This window comes from Denticeps clupeoides, chromosome 13, assembly GCF_900700375.1.
Source record: "Denticeps clupeoides chromosome 13, fDenClu1.1, whole genome shotgun sequence".
NCBI lineage: Eukaryota > Metazoa > Chordata > Actinopteri > Clupeiformes > Denticipitidae > Denticeps > Denticeps clupeoides.
This window is the reverse complement of record NC_041719.1, coordinates 15,580,031-15,595,738: the sequence shown is the minus strand read 5'-3', so window position 1 is coordinate 15,595,738 and position 15,708 is coordinate 15,580,031. Positions and strand designations below refer to the sequence as shown.

Genomic DNA, 15,708 nt, shown 5'->3' with positions numbered 1-15,708 from the left:
CCGGAATTACTCTCGGTACCAAGAATTATAAGAAGAAAAGCACCATACGACCCGAAAAGCTTAACTTAAATTTACCACGCAATGTTTTGTTGCGAAAAACAAACGTGTTTTATATCGACAAATGTTACACAAATGTTGGCATATCAGTTGCTCATCTCTCTGATCGGCCGGAATAAAAAAAAAATCAATAAATTCGGCGTGTAGACCGCGTAGCCCCAAAACGCCACCGCCGGAGATCGCGTCGAAAGGTCCGATCTGATTGGCTCGCGTCGACGAGGGGGGCGGGCTCTGGCGCAGCTGCCTCCGCTGTGCGTGAGGCTCCATTAATGCGAGGAAAAGTCCCTTGTCGGAGGCGGGGAGAGAGCAGTCCACGGATGGGGAAGGCATGTCGGCGCGGTAGACGCGGAAAGGCGACGCGGTAGCGCGAAGGAGAGTTTGTTTGCGGAAGACGGCGGCGGCAGCGTCTGCTGCTGCTGCCGCGCCTCGGCTCCGCTCGGCTCGGCTCGGTTCCGCTCGGCTCGCCTCGGCTCTTTGTGTCGAGATGGTTTGTTGTTGTTGTTGTTCCTCCTGCGCGATGCGCGGCCGCTAGTTCCCTCGGAGCTCGTCTGCGGGGTGAAGAAGGGGAGTCCCGCCTCGAGACCTGTTCCAGAATATCGCTTTATTTTGGAGGGGGAGGGGAGCTGAAGAGGAGATGGGAAACTGTCTCAAATCCCCCACGTCGGACGATATCTCGCTGCTTCATGAGTCACAGTCGGACAGAGCCAGCTTCGGGGACGGCACGGATCCAGACCAGGAGCCGCCGCCGCCTTATCAGGTAATAAATTAATTCCCCTTAATACTTGGGCGTCTGAAGTAACTAGATGCCCGTCCTGAAACTGTCCATCACCTCCCATCTGCTCATCACCTATATGCACATTCAATCGACATGTAATCATATGATGGAGACCAGGCACACTGTCCCCTGTCACTACGTCTGTGTAGTACACCAACGTGGGTTACTGAATCCGTGGTGACCCCGCGGTGACCAGACACCCTTGAAGGGCAGGCCGCTTATGGACACCCTTGTTCTCATTTAATGGCTTGGGTTACTCCCACCTAGAACCCCAACTGGCAGCTGTTTTCTGGCTGTGTTGCGACAGGATCTGCTCCACCATCGACCGCACGGCTCTCCCTCCGCGGCGTCACCCTTCAGGGCCCCGGAGGCCCTCGTCAGCAGACCCGCCGTGGCTTATCCTGCAGAAGCACGGCGTGGCACGAAACAAGCAGCTTTAATAGTGATCAGCATCGCCGCCGCCGCCGAGCTTCGTTTTTTGAGTGGAGAATGTCCTCCGCGTAGTTACCGGCTGAAGCGGCCAGGTTTCCAGGCCAGAACCTGACGTCATGTAAGAAGGATCTGGATCCTTGTGTATCCTCGCTGTGTCTCGGGTTACGTACGGTTACTCGGGGCCGTGCATGCAAATGTTTTTTCAGGTTTGATATCAGGAGTCATGGGTAAAAGATCTGTTCATTAAATTATTAGCTAATTAATTGCATGTAATGTCCACATGCACTCTTTTTTTTTTTGTGTGTGTGTGTGTGTGTGTGCGCGCAATTTGAGATTTGTGATGTGATGATATCACCGATATCTCCGGACGTTCTTGTTCGGGTACAGAATGTCAACTTGTCAAGACCTGAAATTCTTTAGATTGTGTAGAGGTGATCTGCAAATATTCCAAAGAAAGAAAACATAAGAACTGTTCTTGTAAAATATTGATTTCCTCTTTCATTGTTTTACCTGAAGCTTTGGGAAGTAAAATAGCCATTACACCAATGCTTAATTAAATTCTTTGTCCAGTCACCTTAATTATTTTTTTTTTTCCCCCCTCTCCCTTGAGGTTTTTAATCGACTGGTTGATAGTCCGTTTCTGGCTCAGCATTTTTTTTAGGGGAGCTTTTTAAACCGTGGCGTGGGCTCGCTTCAGAAACGAAATCGTTTTTTTCAATCCAGGCGCATTCCTCCAAGGCCTGCCAAGAATGTCAGACCGTTTTTTTTTTTTTTTTTTTTTATACCTCCTCCTCTCCCTTCACCCTCCAGACTGGAGAGCTGCTGCATGAACTCCCTCAGTTGGGCTATTAGCCCGGATGAATGTGCGGTTAGGGCTGCCTTCTCTGTGTACTCTTTAATGGGCGGCTCCTCGTTCCTAACATCTGAGGGATGTTCATGTTGCCGGGCGATTACATGACATGATGCATCTGTAACTGTTTTGCTAAAGCACACATGAAAGGAACGTTCCAGAATTCAGAACGTACCCCGTCTTAGATAATAAAGCTGGTATCTCGTGGAGGAAATTGTTCAAGCGTTCTCCAAGTAGTCAGGAAATTACAGTGCATTGGTAAACACCGAAGACATAACCTACACGCTAAATAATATTTTTAACAAATATTTTATTGTTAGTGGTTGCCAGCATCTGGTCATCAGATTTCATCGTTTTTAATAATATTCCCACATTGTTAGATAAAATGAATTAAGAGAACAATTTGCCACATATGACCACTGTTCCACTGCATGGCATCATCTGATTGGTCAGTGTGATCATTGCACAAAACTGCGACCTAAACATGTTACGGGGTTAGAAAGAAAGCATCTAGGGTGCACTATGTAAAACACATATTATTTTAATGTTACTATTTCATTGTGAAGTTATAATTCCATCCATAATAATGTTGATAAAATGTTGTTTTTAGAATACATTCCAACAGTTGTGAATGGTGCTGTAATTAATAGCCTTTGGCTAATTTCTTGTAGTAATTGGTAGTGTTAGGGTTAGATGACCCTGTTGATTTTATGCACACATGCATCATGTGCCATTTACTGTTGTGCTCTTTGATGTTTAGTCTGTTGGTCCATTTGTTTGCACAGATCTCCTGTATTAGTCCAGCAGGGCCAACTAGCGTGCGTCCTGATAGAGGAAATGTTGGTTCTATCAGCTCTTCGAATGTAATCAAACACTCTTTAAATGCAGCTTAACTCTTTCCCCCAATCCCCTGGTAATGTCCATAGAAATGTCCCTGCAGTGCCATGTGAAGGTCTGCTACTTTTGGGGCCTCGAACGCCAGTTTAAGCCATCACGGTGCCCTCTGGAGAGCTCCGTTTTGTCGCACTAATTACAATAAGCTGCTTCCCAGAAGGGTCGGGCTGTTTATTATAATCAACACCAAGCAAAGGTCATAACCAAGGCATTAAACTACAGTTTTGTTTAGGGATTTTTACACTGAACACTGGGTTGCAGGTTTGTATCTTAAAAAAAAAATTGAAGTGATTGTCACACAGTGAAATTTGTCCTCTGCATTTAACCCATCACCCTGAGTGAGCAATGGGCAGCCATGACAGGCACCCGGGGAGCAGTGTGTGGGGACGATACTTTGCTCAGTGGCACCTCAGTAGCATTTTGGCGGCTCGGGATTCGAACCGACAACCTTCTGATTACGGGGATGCTTCCTTAACCGCTACGCCGCCACTGCCCCACCCACCCCATCTGGGTGTCCTGCTGAGGCTGCAGGATGAGCACAAATCAAAACTTAACATGCTTACACCAAGTTTTTTTTTCTTGCTCGTGGGGAGCATTTTTGCATGCAAAACTGTGCAGTTATTAACCTTGCATTGTTTCTAGGTATCTAGCTATAGTGAGGAATGACATACAGGGACCATACAGGGGGGTTGGCATTTGTGGTTGGCTAGAGTTTTATATACACTACTCCACAAAAATAAAGGGGACACTTAAACAACTCCAAGTCAGTCACACTTCTGTGAAATCATTTACATTTGGCACTTTTCACACAAGTGGCTCAGGTAGTGCAACTCATCCAGGATGGCACATCGAAGCGAGCTGTGGCAAGAAGGTCTGCAAGGCAAGAAAATTGGCAAAAGCATTGATGCTATGTACTGGCCCGCCTGTTACCCAGACATTAATCCAATCTAGCACATCTGGGACATCATGTCTCGCTCCATCCACCAATGCCACGTTGCACCACGGACTGTCCAGGAGTTGGTGGATGCTTTAGTCCAGGTCTGGGAGGAGAACCCTCAGGCAGCCCACCTCATCAGGAGCATGTCCAGGCGTTGTAGGGAGGTCATACAGGCACGTGGAGGCCACACACACTACTGAGCCTCAAAGTTGTATCAGCCTGTAGTATGTTTTTCCACTTTAATTTGATTGTGACTCCAAATCTAGACATCCATTGGATGATTCATTAGATTTCCATTAATAATTTGTTTGTCATTTTTTTGTCAGCACATTCAAGCATGTAAGGAAGAAAGTATTTAATAAGAATATTTCATTCATTCAGGTTTTTGTGTTCCCGTTATTTTATTTTTGAGCAGAGTATCTTACCAGTGAAAAGTTTGGCCGCACCTACTCGTGTTATTTCATAAACCCAGGACTGTGATGCTATTTAATAAGCAAGACATATTCCCACTGTTCTGAAGTTAATGAGCATCTTATGAAATAGCTTTTGATGATGACAATAGTGAACAGAGCAGCCATGAAGGTATAAAAAAGATTCATCACACATACTTCACTCCACTTATTATGTGTCCTCCATCTTAGTCTCCATAACCGCCACGGAGTAGGTGCACCTGGTTGTGTGTGTGTGTGTATATATGTGACATTTTGTCTTGTAATAAAAGAACCCCTGTGCTCTGTGGCAGTGTTGATGGGGCACTACGCACTCGGAGGAGGAAGTGCAGCGTGTATTCGGCTCGTGTTTGTGGGGCTGGGGTGAATATATCGCTTCAGCAATGCCGCATTGTTCGTGCAGCGGAGAGGCTTCCCGTGCTATTCTTCAGCCCGCTGCCTTCCGGGACGGGAGCAGTGGTGGTAATTTGGAAAGCAGCTGGCAATAGTGCTGACTCATCTGGTGGCGCTGGACTAGAAAAGATAAGTGTCTGTGCACGCTCTCTCTCGCTCGCTCGCTCGCTCACTCTCTCAGACAGGAAGGCCATTGCTCCTTAACTGATAGGCTGGAGTTCGTCATTGTTGCGTCTGCTGAAAGGGCACTGCTCATCTTTTCTGTCCCTCCTCACATGCTCGATTACCCTCCTGACGTGTTACTTCACGTTAACCCCGGACACGCCCTCCCAGTGGGAGCTGGTGAGGGAATGATGATGTAATGATGACTGTCGTAGCACCTCTAATGTGCTGTAGAGGCCGAGACCAGAAGAAACAGGCGGGTGGTGTTTCAGAAGGGAGGAATATGTGGGAATAGCCCCCTCCACTGTCTCTTGCTGGCAGTATCCAGAGAATAAACTTTGCCCAGAATGTTCTCTGCATTGTCTTTTAGATCGGCTATGAGTTCTAGTTTGTCTCCACTTCCTGTCTGTGGCTTTTGCAGCTTTTAGAGACTTTTATGGTAGATTTAGATGTGGGTCATGATGGTACTGACACAGCAAGTATATCTTTAGGATTCACAGAAATAAACTGATAAACACAAGAAAGGATTGCTCCCTAGCTATCTGTATCTTGAAGAGATTCTTTTGTTGATGTGTAATTGTTAAAAAAATAAAAATAAAAGTCTAAGCTTTGACCAGTTAAAATCAAACTAAGATGCGCAGTGTAAGTGCACCAATGGCATTACAGCGCACTGCCATTGACCTGCTGTTCTTTATTTTCATGACCATTTACATTGGTAGAGTCTCACTGAAGGCATCAAAACTATGAATGAACACATGTGGAGTTATGTACTTAAAAAAAGTGGAGTTCTGGCCTCCACAGTCACCGGACCTGAACCCAGTCGAGATGGTTTGGGGTGAGCTGGACCACAGAGTGAAGGCAAAGGCACCAAGAAGAGAACCATTTCAGGTGACGACCTCTTGAAGCTCATCGAGAGAATGCCAAGAGTGTGCAAAGCAGTAATCAGAGCCAAAGGGCGGCTATTTTGAATAAACTAGAATATAAAACGTGCTTTCAGTTATTTCACCTTTTCTGTTAAGTACATAACTCCACATGTTCATTCATAGTTTTGATGCCTTCAGTGAGAATCTACCAATGTAAATGGTCATGAAAATAAAGAAAACATATTGAATGAGAAAGGCGTGTCCAAGCTTTTGGCCTGTACTGTAAATCATCTAATAGATTTTGCTCATATCATTACATTCAAGTCGTTATATGGTATAATGATCACCCAAAACAATTATATTGTTAATACAGTAGTAGGTGGAAAAACTAAATGTCCATTTTAATTGTTAATTGTACCTGTACTCTGCATCAGTTCTCAATATTGGCAAGTGCTCAGTATTCGCATTCAGTCCTACAATTTTTACTGGGTCAGCTTCCAAAGACTGTCTGTGCCAAAAATATAACAGTGGTCTGAAGCCACAGTACCTGAGCAAGATACTTAACCCTGACTGTCTCCAGGATAACTCTCCCTGTAACTACTGGTTGTAAGTTGTTAACCTGGATAAGGTTGACTGATAAATGTCATAAATGTAAATATATGATCACACACACTAAATATCAGTGGCAGAAATCAATGTCAGAAGTGACAAATTCCTTTCACCTAAAATGAATTGCTTTTAACCAGTGAATTAAAAATAGATATTAGAGCCACAATAAATCATTATACGTTTAAAGGCAAATACTTATGCACTTTTACTCAAGTGGAATTTTAAAACTGAAGTGAAATTTTACCTTGGGTAACTCCTAACTCAAGTACATGGTTTGTCCACCACTGGTAATGACTCATATTTCCATAGCATAGTATGTTAAGTCATTTCAGGTATGCAAGGAATGTATTTATGCATTAGCATAATAGTCATGGTATTCAAATACTTTAGATTTTTTACTTGGACTGACCTGTCTGGCCGTGGAAGGACTCTGTTTTGGTCCATTTATGTTTCTGTACGGTCATGTCTTGCTGGAGTCTGTAACCAGCAATCTGCAGGTCCGTGTCTGATGACCCACATAAATTCCTCAGGGTCAGACTCACCAGTGCACCTTTTTTGCATGTTGCTTGGACTGTGGGATCACACAGAGATTAAGATTAAAAGACTTTATTGCATAGTCATACGAGAATGTGATCCTGTCCCTCACCCTCAGTGTAAAATGCTATCTCAGTATATAAAAAAACAGAAACTGAATACAATATTTAAATAATACAACAGAAATTGGGGCAGTGGTAGCCTAGTGTGTAAGGAATCAGACTCATCATTGGAAGGTTGCCGAGGTGCCACCGAGCAAAGCACCGTCCCCACACATTGCTCCCCGGGCTCCTGTCATGGCTGCTCACTCCTCACCGAGGATGATTGTTAAAAGCAGAGGACACATTTTGTTTTGTCGCCGTGTGCTGTGTTGCAGTGTTTCACAATGACATTCACTTTCACTCAAATAGATAATAAATACAAATCTGTGCAGAGGAGCAGGAGACCCGGGTGAACGCTGGTGACCCCCACTGGCTACCAATTACAGTCCTGTTCAAATTCACGTTACTAACGCTCTCCTAGAGACTGGGTCTGCACCAATCTGCTAAACAGGAACTCCGCATTCTTCCACAAGCAGACCCAGTCTAGCCTGATAAAAGTATTAATAGTGTATAGTTCTTTTATAGTTTTGTGAAATTGCAAACATTTATTAATAAAATGACCTATGGGCCTTATCACTGCCATTTCTGTAGTCGTGCATTTAGGGAAAGAAAATGTATTCTTAAAATTGAAGAACTCCGTTTGAAGGTTCTATGCCTTCCACTTTCTTTTTCTGTGTATGGTGCATTTGTACAGTGCACAAGTATGCCATTTTAGCGTGTGTGAGGAGTAGTTGACCATGAATAATGGCCTGCATGTACCGAAAGTTCTAGAGTTTCTGTATTCAGGTTCCAGTTACCTCGCCAGGTGGGGGACGGAGGTGGGGGACGGTTTGTCACGCAACAGGAATGTGTAGTGTAATGTTGGCATTCGGCAAGGCTCGTTTGTTGTGTAAGCATTATAACCATGATTACAGTGGCCAATGTCAGGACTAGCACAGATAATATCACCGGGAGGCAGGAAGAGATCCTCGCCCTCAGCTCGCTTCAGTCACTGGTGTCCAGGGCAGCCAGGGGGGGGTCCTCAAACATTATTTGTCTACTGTATCTTCTGTATCTCCAGCTCTGAACCAATGTCCAACTGCCTAACGCAGAGAACACTGCTTCGTCCATGTCACTTATTAGATGCACCCTTATTGTAATATATTTTTGTTTCTCTATGTTCCATGTTGTCCTGTTCTAATTTAACATTGGTTGTGTGTAGACACAATTTAATTACTAGATTTGCGGTTGAAAAAAAAAAAAAAAACCCCAAACGTTTGATTTCACTTTGTTTTGGCGGCTTATTTTAGTCTAGTCCTTGCATCAAGTTCTCGTTTTAGTTATTAGTCACGTCCATACTCATTTTAGTATAGTCAAGTTTAGAGTTGTAATTATCCATGACTGTTTTAGTCAAATGAAAATGAACCCAGTCAATATAGTACAAGTACCTAATAGAACAGACGAAAGCAACATTTTCATAATTAAAACAAGGTTATCTTATCAATATATTATTCAGGGACGGCCATAACAAATTTGGTGCCCTCTTTGATTGCAGTAAATTACGCTGCTAGTGTAGATATACTCACAAGAAACTGAATAGCTTTTTTTTGTTTTTGTTTTTTTTATTATTTAAATAAACCAATTGCAAATTAAAAATAATTTGAAAGGAATACAAAAATATACAAACTTCAGCTTGTTAAACACTTCAAAAAATTACCATCCTCCCAAGTTGCAGGTCAAGGCTAATTAGACTGAGGACTCAAGTTTTGAAGACTGGTAAGAGTGACATTCCACTGTCCCCATAGTAACATTCTCTAACAGCTGTCAAGTTGTCTGAGCTACTGTGCCTCTGGACTGGCGATACAGGTCACAATCACCTCTCCCTCCCAGTAATCTCTCTTCCCCTCCCACCTGCTACCTCTGGTTTTCTGTTCTGATCCGTCTGGACCACTGCAGGTGCGGCTTCAGTGGCAGTAGAGAGCATGTAGTGTTGGTCTTGTGGAGGCCAAGAGAATGAAGGATAATTTGATTTGCTCTGTCTGCTTTTAATATTGCTGAGTGCCGTCATGGCTTGTTCCTGACCTCCGGCAGACGGGCCTTCAGATCGGATCCTGCTGACTGATTTAAGTAATTGATGGGTGTCGCTTCCACAGTCACTTTTTTCCTCTCCAGTAAAAAGAGACGAGCAGGCCGTATGTGTGTGTGTGTGTGTGTGTGTGTGTGTGTGTGTGTTGGTCCAGGGTTATCATGTTGCTGTCCTGCGTGTTTTCTCTATGTGCTGGTGTGTAGAAGATCAACACTGTGGCCTCACGGCCTGACAGCTGTGGGACAAAGAGACTGCTGACCACTGTGATGTGCCCTCAGCTTCACCTCTCCACCAATCACAACACTGTCCCTGCCACCACAAACGTGCTGTCCCCTCACCCTAGTCTGATGGCAATAATGGCTGAGCTGAAAATAATGCCCTTTTTCAGTGTTTTCCCCCACTTCCCTAATGTTACCAACATTTTATACACATGTGCAGATGCGGTGTAGACGAATCAGACAAAAGTGACGTTGAATATAATTTCTCCCTGTCACTACACATCTTGTAATAGTTTTTGAGGTACGCCGCATGCGGAAGGTCATACAAAATCCCATGAGGCACAAAGCTGAAATGTATTTGGTTATTTATTTCTTGATATTTTTTTTTTTTTTTTTTATTGTGAACAGTTCCCCAGTGATCTAGATGTTGACGCCATGCAGTCAACGGTTTGGTCGCTAGGAGATGCTCACTTTACATTGTCTACAGTAAATCGAGGTGCACTTCTGAGGACTCGTTCTCCTCTAGTACATGCGCTATCTGCAAACTTAGTCAAGCACTAGGCATCAGTTAAGGGGGCAATGGTGGCCTAGCAGTTAAGGGTGATGAGTTAAATGGAGAGGACATATGTGGTTATAGTGGTATATTGGTGCTACAGTGGCCCGGTACCCTAACTAGGACAGCCTAACTAGGGTGAATTTAACTTTGTCTGTGTCTAACAGGGGGACTCTGTGATAAACTGGACTTTATAATTGACACTGCGTGAAAATGAAGTGAAATGAGGGTCTAGGACTTTAGCAAAATGCCAGAGAAAACAGATAGGTTTTGAGATTGGATTTTAACACTGAGACTGTGTCTGAGTCCCAGACACTGACAGGCAAGCTGTTCCACAACTGCGGTGCTCTATAGGAGAAGGATCTGCTCCCAGCTGTGACCTTCTGCACCTTTGGTACCAGTAGTGACCCTGCACCCGTTGATCGAAGGGGCGTGGTGGTTCGTAAAGAACCAAAAGTTCACTCAGGTACTGTGGGGCGAGACCATTTAGAGCTTTATAGGTTAAAAGTAGGATTTTGTAGTCAATCCAATCCTACGTGTCAGGTTTATCAGCCAAGGTGGCGGCTAACCTTCACCTATCAGAGAAGATAGGTGTTTGAGAGAGGAGTGAGGGAAGCTTTGCATGTGCAAATCAACAAACCCTCATTCAAATGGGGGTGGAGGCCTCAGACACAACCTATTTTGCTGCCTTGTCTTCCATCAGGCCCAATTCACACGTTCACCAGGTTGGCCACATTTAACGACCCGCTTAATGGGGGTAGGAGGAGCTGCCAGGGCGGGGCTGTCACATCTACCCACCCCCTCTCCCTGCCCTTGTTCTACTTAACGAGCCTATTCAAGTCGGGATTGAGGTGAAACCAACCTGGAGGATAAATTTGTGTGCACAAGCCAACGTCCCTCGGATTGACAAAGTTCTGTGGATGCAGAATGGAACGTCTCTACCTTAAAGAAAGAAAGTCCAGTTGCCAGGACTCAACTTTCAGACAAATTCACCTGGATGACTGAGAATCTTCAAAGACATACTTCACGTTGAAAGTGTGGTGTCATCCCTGGTGACCTTGTGAAATGAGGTTGTACCATGGTGGCCAAACCTCCTTTCTCTACAGACTAAATAGTCCATGATCCAGGGCTACTTGCTCTCCACTTTGCTCTCAGTGTTTACCTTTGTGTTTGTGCGCTGGTCTGAGTGCAGTTATGGTCCGCTTTGTCCCAGGCATGGTGGTGGCACACATTAAGCTGTGACATGACTGTAACTCTTAAACAGATCTCATTGTATAGCGTGGTATTCTATCCCAGTTTACCGGAGCATGGGATGTGCTACACCACCTATGACTTACTAAATGACTTAGGTTCAGGCTCAGAGTGTCATATACAAAATGATTCTGTTTTGTGCACTGTGTGTGTATGTGTGTGTGTGTGGGAGGGAGGGAGAGAGAAAAAAGAGAAGTGCTGAGGCGACAACTTTGTTGTCCAGGTTCACTCTGACTAATCTGAGCGTTGCAGAATTCCTGATCCGATAACCTGGAAGGGCGTCAGAATTCACAGCCTGGCAAGGCTTGAATACACTTCACTGTTAATGGGCTCCAGAGGGTTTATATTGCAAGCAATCAGTATGATAATGCACTTATGTGTAGGGTGACTATATTTAAAATAGAGGACACCTTACTACACCTTCCTGGCTTTGGGGGGTTTTGTGTTAGTGATTCTTCCAGTTGCTAGCAGTACTTGTGGTGCGAAACTAGTACACTAGTGAATGCCCATGACATGACACATGTTTTAAACAGCTCAAAAACCCAGGTCACAAAACAGAGGACTTGTCCGGGGAAGTCGGTGGCAAAAAAGCAAATACTTTTTTGCCCCACTGTATGATGCTAGACTAGACTCAATGGATGGACACCAATTTGTGTCTTAATTGTAGTTTTAGAACCATAGTGTCACTTCAGATCATTAGAACTTGATTGTAAACATTCACCTACATCCTACTTTTAAAAAATTCTATCCCCTTGAGTGTGGCTTCTTACAGAATGACATTAATTACATCAGTGTAAATCATGTCACCGGACCACCGCGCTGCACCTCTGCACTTATAGGAGATGTGGTTTGTTTTCTCAATCCTCAACGTGCTCAACCAATGGTGTCCATCTCTCTATTAGAGGAACAGAGACTGAAGAGAAACACCTTACTCACCCACTTCATTTTTCATCTAATTCATCATCCTACTTCTAGTCTCATGACTGCTTAAGAGCGTCCGTTGAGGAATCGGTGTCTGGGTGGGACAGATCCTCATCTCGCTGTTAATCTGTGTACACATTGCTGTGTGAACCACAGTTGCAGAGTAGTATGTGGTGGTTGCCTCCTGTCACACATCTGCAGCTGCTCTGTTTGTCCTCCTTCCACCATGCGTAGAGCTTGTAGCGAAACGGTGGTCTGTAAGAAAGGGTGCCACCTTCTGGTCCAGCAGATACTGGGGACAGACAACTGGCTTTGTCTCATGATCTGACGCGTTATATCAGACTGTTGTCTGGGTGTAACACACTCGTCTATGAACCAGAAGACCCAGGTTCAAATCCCACTTACTACCCTTGTGTCCCTGAGCAAGACACTTAACCCTGAGTGTCTCCAGGGGGGGACTGTCCCTGTAACTACTGATTGTAAGTTGCTCTGGATATGGGCGTCTGGTAAATGCTGTAAATGTAATATGGGTGTGTTTGTGTTCACCAGGAGCAGGCCCACATGCCGGTGTACCACCCCACCCCCAGCCAGACTCGACTGGCAACGCAGCTGACTGAGGAGGAACAGGTACGCATTGCCCAGCGCATCGGCCTCATCCAGCACCTGCCCAAGGGCGTATATGATGCCGGCCAGGACGGCTCGGAGAAGAAGATCAGAGAGTGAGTACATGTGCATCTAGTGGCTCCAATTGCACCATGTGCACCATGTGCAAATCTGGTTTTAAGATGGGCAAAACACAATTATTTACAGTCAAAACATGAAACAAAAACAACATAATAATGATTATTATTATATTAGCTGTATGTGACTTCTGCTTCGTAATGTTGATATTTTGTACCATATACTGTACTACTGTGACTACTGACTGAACCACAGAACACCCAGGATGTTTTAAGCATTTATTTGAATTGCAGCGGCTCCCTGAAAACAACCCTGCCATATAACATAAAGCCATATGTTAACATATACACATGTAAACTAAAATAACGTGTGCCTACCTGTGAGGCTTCATCTGGAACCATAAGCTTCTTTTCATATATAAAATGCATTATCTTTTTAAGTATAGATTTTCTTAATTTATCAAAAAGTTTTGGGTAGAGTGGCAGTGGTCTGGAATGAAGTTTAAATGGGTTCACATTTATGGCATTTTATCAGACGCCCTTATCCAGAGCGACTTCAGTAGTTCAGTAATCAGTAGTTACAGGGACAGTCCCCCAGGAGACACTCAGTGTTAAGTGTCTTGCTCAGGGACACAATGGTAGTAAGTGGGGTTTGAACCTGGGTCTTCTGTTTTATAGGTGAGTTTGTTACCCACTAGGCTACTAAAACCCCTTAGACAGCCACTATTAGTTTAAGAATGTACGCTAACACACTCCCTCTGTCCCCTCTCCCACGCCGCTCCTCAGGTGTGTGATCTGCATGATGGACTTTGTTTATGGAGACCCCATCCGGTTCCTGCCCTGCATGCACACCTACCACATGGACTGCATCGACGACTGGCTGATGCGCTCCTTCACCTGTCCCTCCTGCATGGAGCCTGTGGATGCTGCGCTGCTCTCCACGTATGAGACCAACTGAAGAAGACCCCTCCCTTTCCTCAAACGACACAACCATCCGACCCACGCCGCGCCCCCTCACTCACCCCTCGCTACTCCCATAGACACCACCCTTTCCTGCGACTGAAGACGGAGGAGAAAAGGGGACTGAGACGAAGAGACAGGTGATGGACATTGCCTGCTGCATTAATTCGGGGTAAGACAGGTTCGGGACAGCCACCAAGTTCTCCCCCACCGTTAGGGGCCTGCTGGTCAGGGAAGTCCCTGTAGGTGTGGAGGAGCGTGCGCACAAGGACGCCGTTGAGCAGGACCGACCGGAGTCACGCGTCAGTCACGCCACATGGCCGCAAGACCCTTACACTGGATGACCGGCGGAGACATCCGCTCGAGATGCCACTTCGCTGGTTCTACTAAAGGGCTTGTTCAGTCTCACTTCCTGGAAAATTGCACTTCCCGGAAGAGTTGAGCGTGAAATGATGGTCGCCAGCGCGCCGACGCTCCCTCTGTACTGCAGCCCGGCCGTCAAGCTCGTAGACATTCATTACTGCGAATAACCAACGTGTCCGTAAGCCCCCCCAACACCCCCCCCCCCCCCCCCACCCCCCCCCCCCTGGAATTCATGCTACTGGGCTTTCTCCCTCCTTCTGGTTTCGACATTTACAAGAATGTGTAGTTCACAATCAGAACATGGGGAATGTTCACTGTTTTCACATTCACCCCCATTCTTGCTTTCAACGTTTTTTATCTTTCCTCTCTGTTTTGTTTTGGGGGGACAGTCCCTCACACCCTACTCACCTGATGTCTTATGTTTTTGCAAATTTCATATGCTGTAGTTTTTATGTAATGTTAAAGCTCGTCTTTTTTTCTTTTTTTTTTTTTATCCCGGTCTCTCACACTCTTGGGCTGTCTGCATCCTGATATTTTAGTGTACTTGTGTTCTTACTTTCTGTTAGTTTGGTCACTGGAGTCCACACATATGCAATATATCAGAGCGGATGTGCCTAGGAGACTAGGAGAGCTTGCAAACCGCTGCTTTAAAACTACTGTGTGTGTGTTTGTGTGAGAGAGGGTGTGCAAGTGTGAAGGAGTCTTTTTTTTTTTTTTTTTTTTTTTTTTTCATTTTTTGTTAATAATATATATTATAATTTCTTTCATATTTAACCAGAGAAGGGGAAAATCTCATCATTTTTGGTGTGGATGATAATAATTAATGGCTTGACGTTGGTTGAGGAGTCAATCAGACACTGATTATACAGCTCAAGGTGCTTTTTGTTTTTTTTTGCTTTCTTACAACTACATAGTTATGACCTGTTCCAAGGGAGTTGTCATTAAACCAAGGGTGGAATCCTTTAATTCTTTGTTAAACATGCCTGATGTGTGAGGCCTTGGCCTTTCTTAAGAATGTCTGTCTTTATTCCCATGGTTGCTTAAATGAGTATCAAAGTTTTGATTTCAGGTTTGAATGAAAACGTTCTGCCCGGGGGTCCACCAGGATCTGGATTGGGAACTCCTGCTTTAGGTGAAATAAGGTGTGATCGAGCAGGACTCACGTTTATAATTTAATGCTTTTAATAGTGTAATGTTTTGGTCTATTGGAGTAGTGGTCCTCTCTCCTTTCCCTTCAACTGAACTACATTGAAATGAAAGCACAATTACTCATGAGCTGTTAATCTGTATTTTTGTGTTACCATGTCCCAAGCTGCTACATCGTGAGACTGGCATCTGTTGGTTAAGGGAAGTGAGACTCCGTTCCCAGCACCCTTCCCTGTTTCAGCAATTTCATGTTTCCTCCTCCATATTTGTGCAACAAGCATGACTTTTGGAGTGATGATCATTATATCTGAGAACTGTGTATGAAATTATGCTTTGATTGGTAGAATTTGTGTGTGTGTGTGTGTGTGTGTGTGTGTGTGTGTGTGTGTGTGTGTGTTTTTCCCCCCTTAGTTTTAGGGGAATGCACTCTTTAAAAAGGTGTCTGTTTTTGCACAATTCTTTGAGGACTGTTCATCCAATCACCATTCTTTACAG

At 44.6% G+C, this 15,708-nt stretch overlaps 1 protein-coding gene across 1 annotated transcript; it reads left to right on the top strand.

Annotated features, from left to right (window-relative positions):
• Window positions 1–289: 289 nt before the first annotated feature.
• On the top strand, window positions 290–14,560 carry rnf11b (ring finger protein 11b). The gene is made up of 3 exons (XM_029001588.1): window positions 290–814; window positions 12,614–12,783; window positions 13,531–14,560. Exons 1-3 carry the CDS (start codon window positions 692–694, stop codon window positions 13,700–13,702), a joined length of 465 nt encoding a protein of 154 aa, XP_028857421.1. The 5' UTR covers window positions 290–691; the 3' UTR covers window positions 13,703–14,560.
• The last annotated feature ends 1,148 nt before the right edge of the window (window positions 14,561–15,708 follow it).

Excerpts from the sequence above, each read along its gene's own strand:
- rnf11b (XM_029001588.1), top strand. The coding sequence starts at position 692 with ATGGGAAACTGTCTCAAATCCCCCACGTCGGACGATATCTCGCTGCTT. Across the intron at positions 815-12,613 it reads AGCCGCCGCCGCCTTATCAG|GAGCAGGCCCACATGCCGGT; the intron begins GTAATAAATTAA and ends TGTGTTCACCAG. Across the intron at positions 12,784-13,530 it reads TCGGAGAAGAAGATCAGAGA|GTGTGTGATCTGCATGATGG; the intron begins GTGAGTACATGT and ends GCCGCTCCTCAG.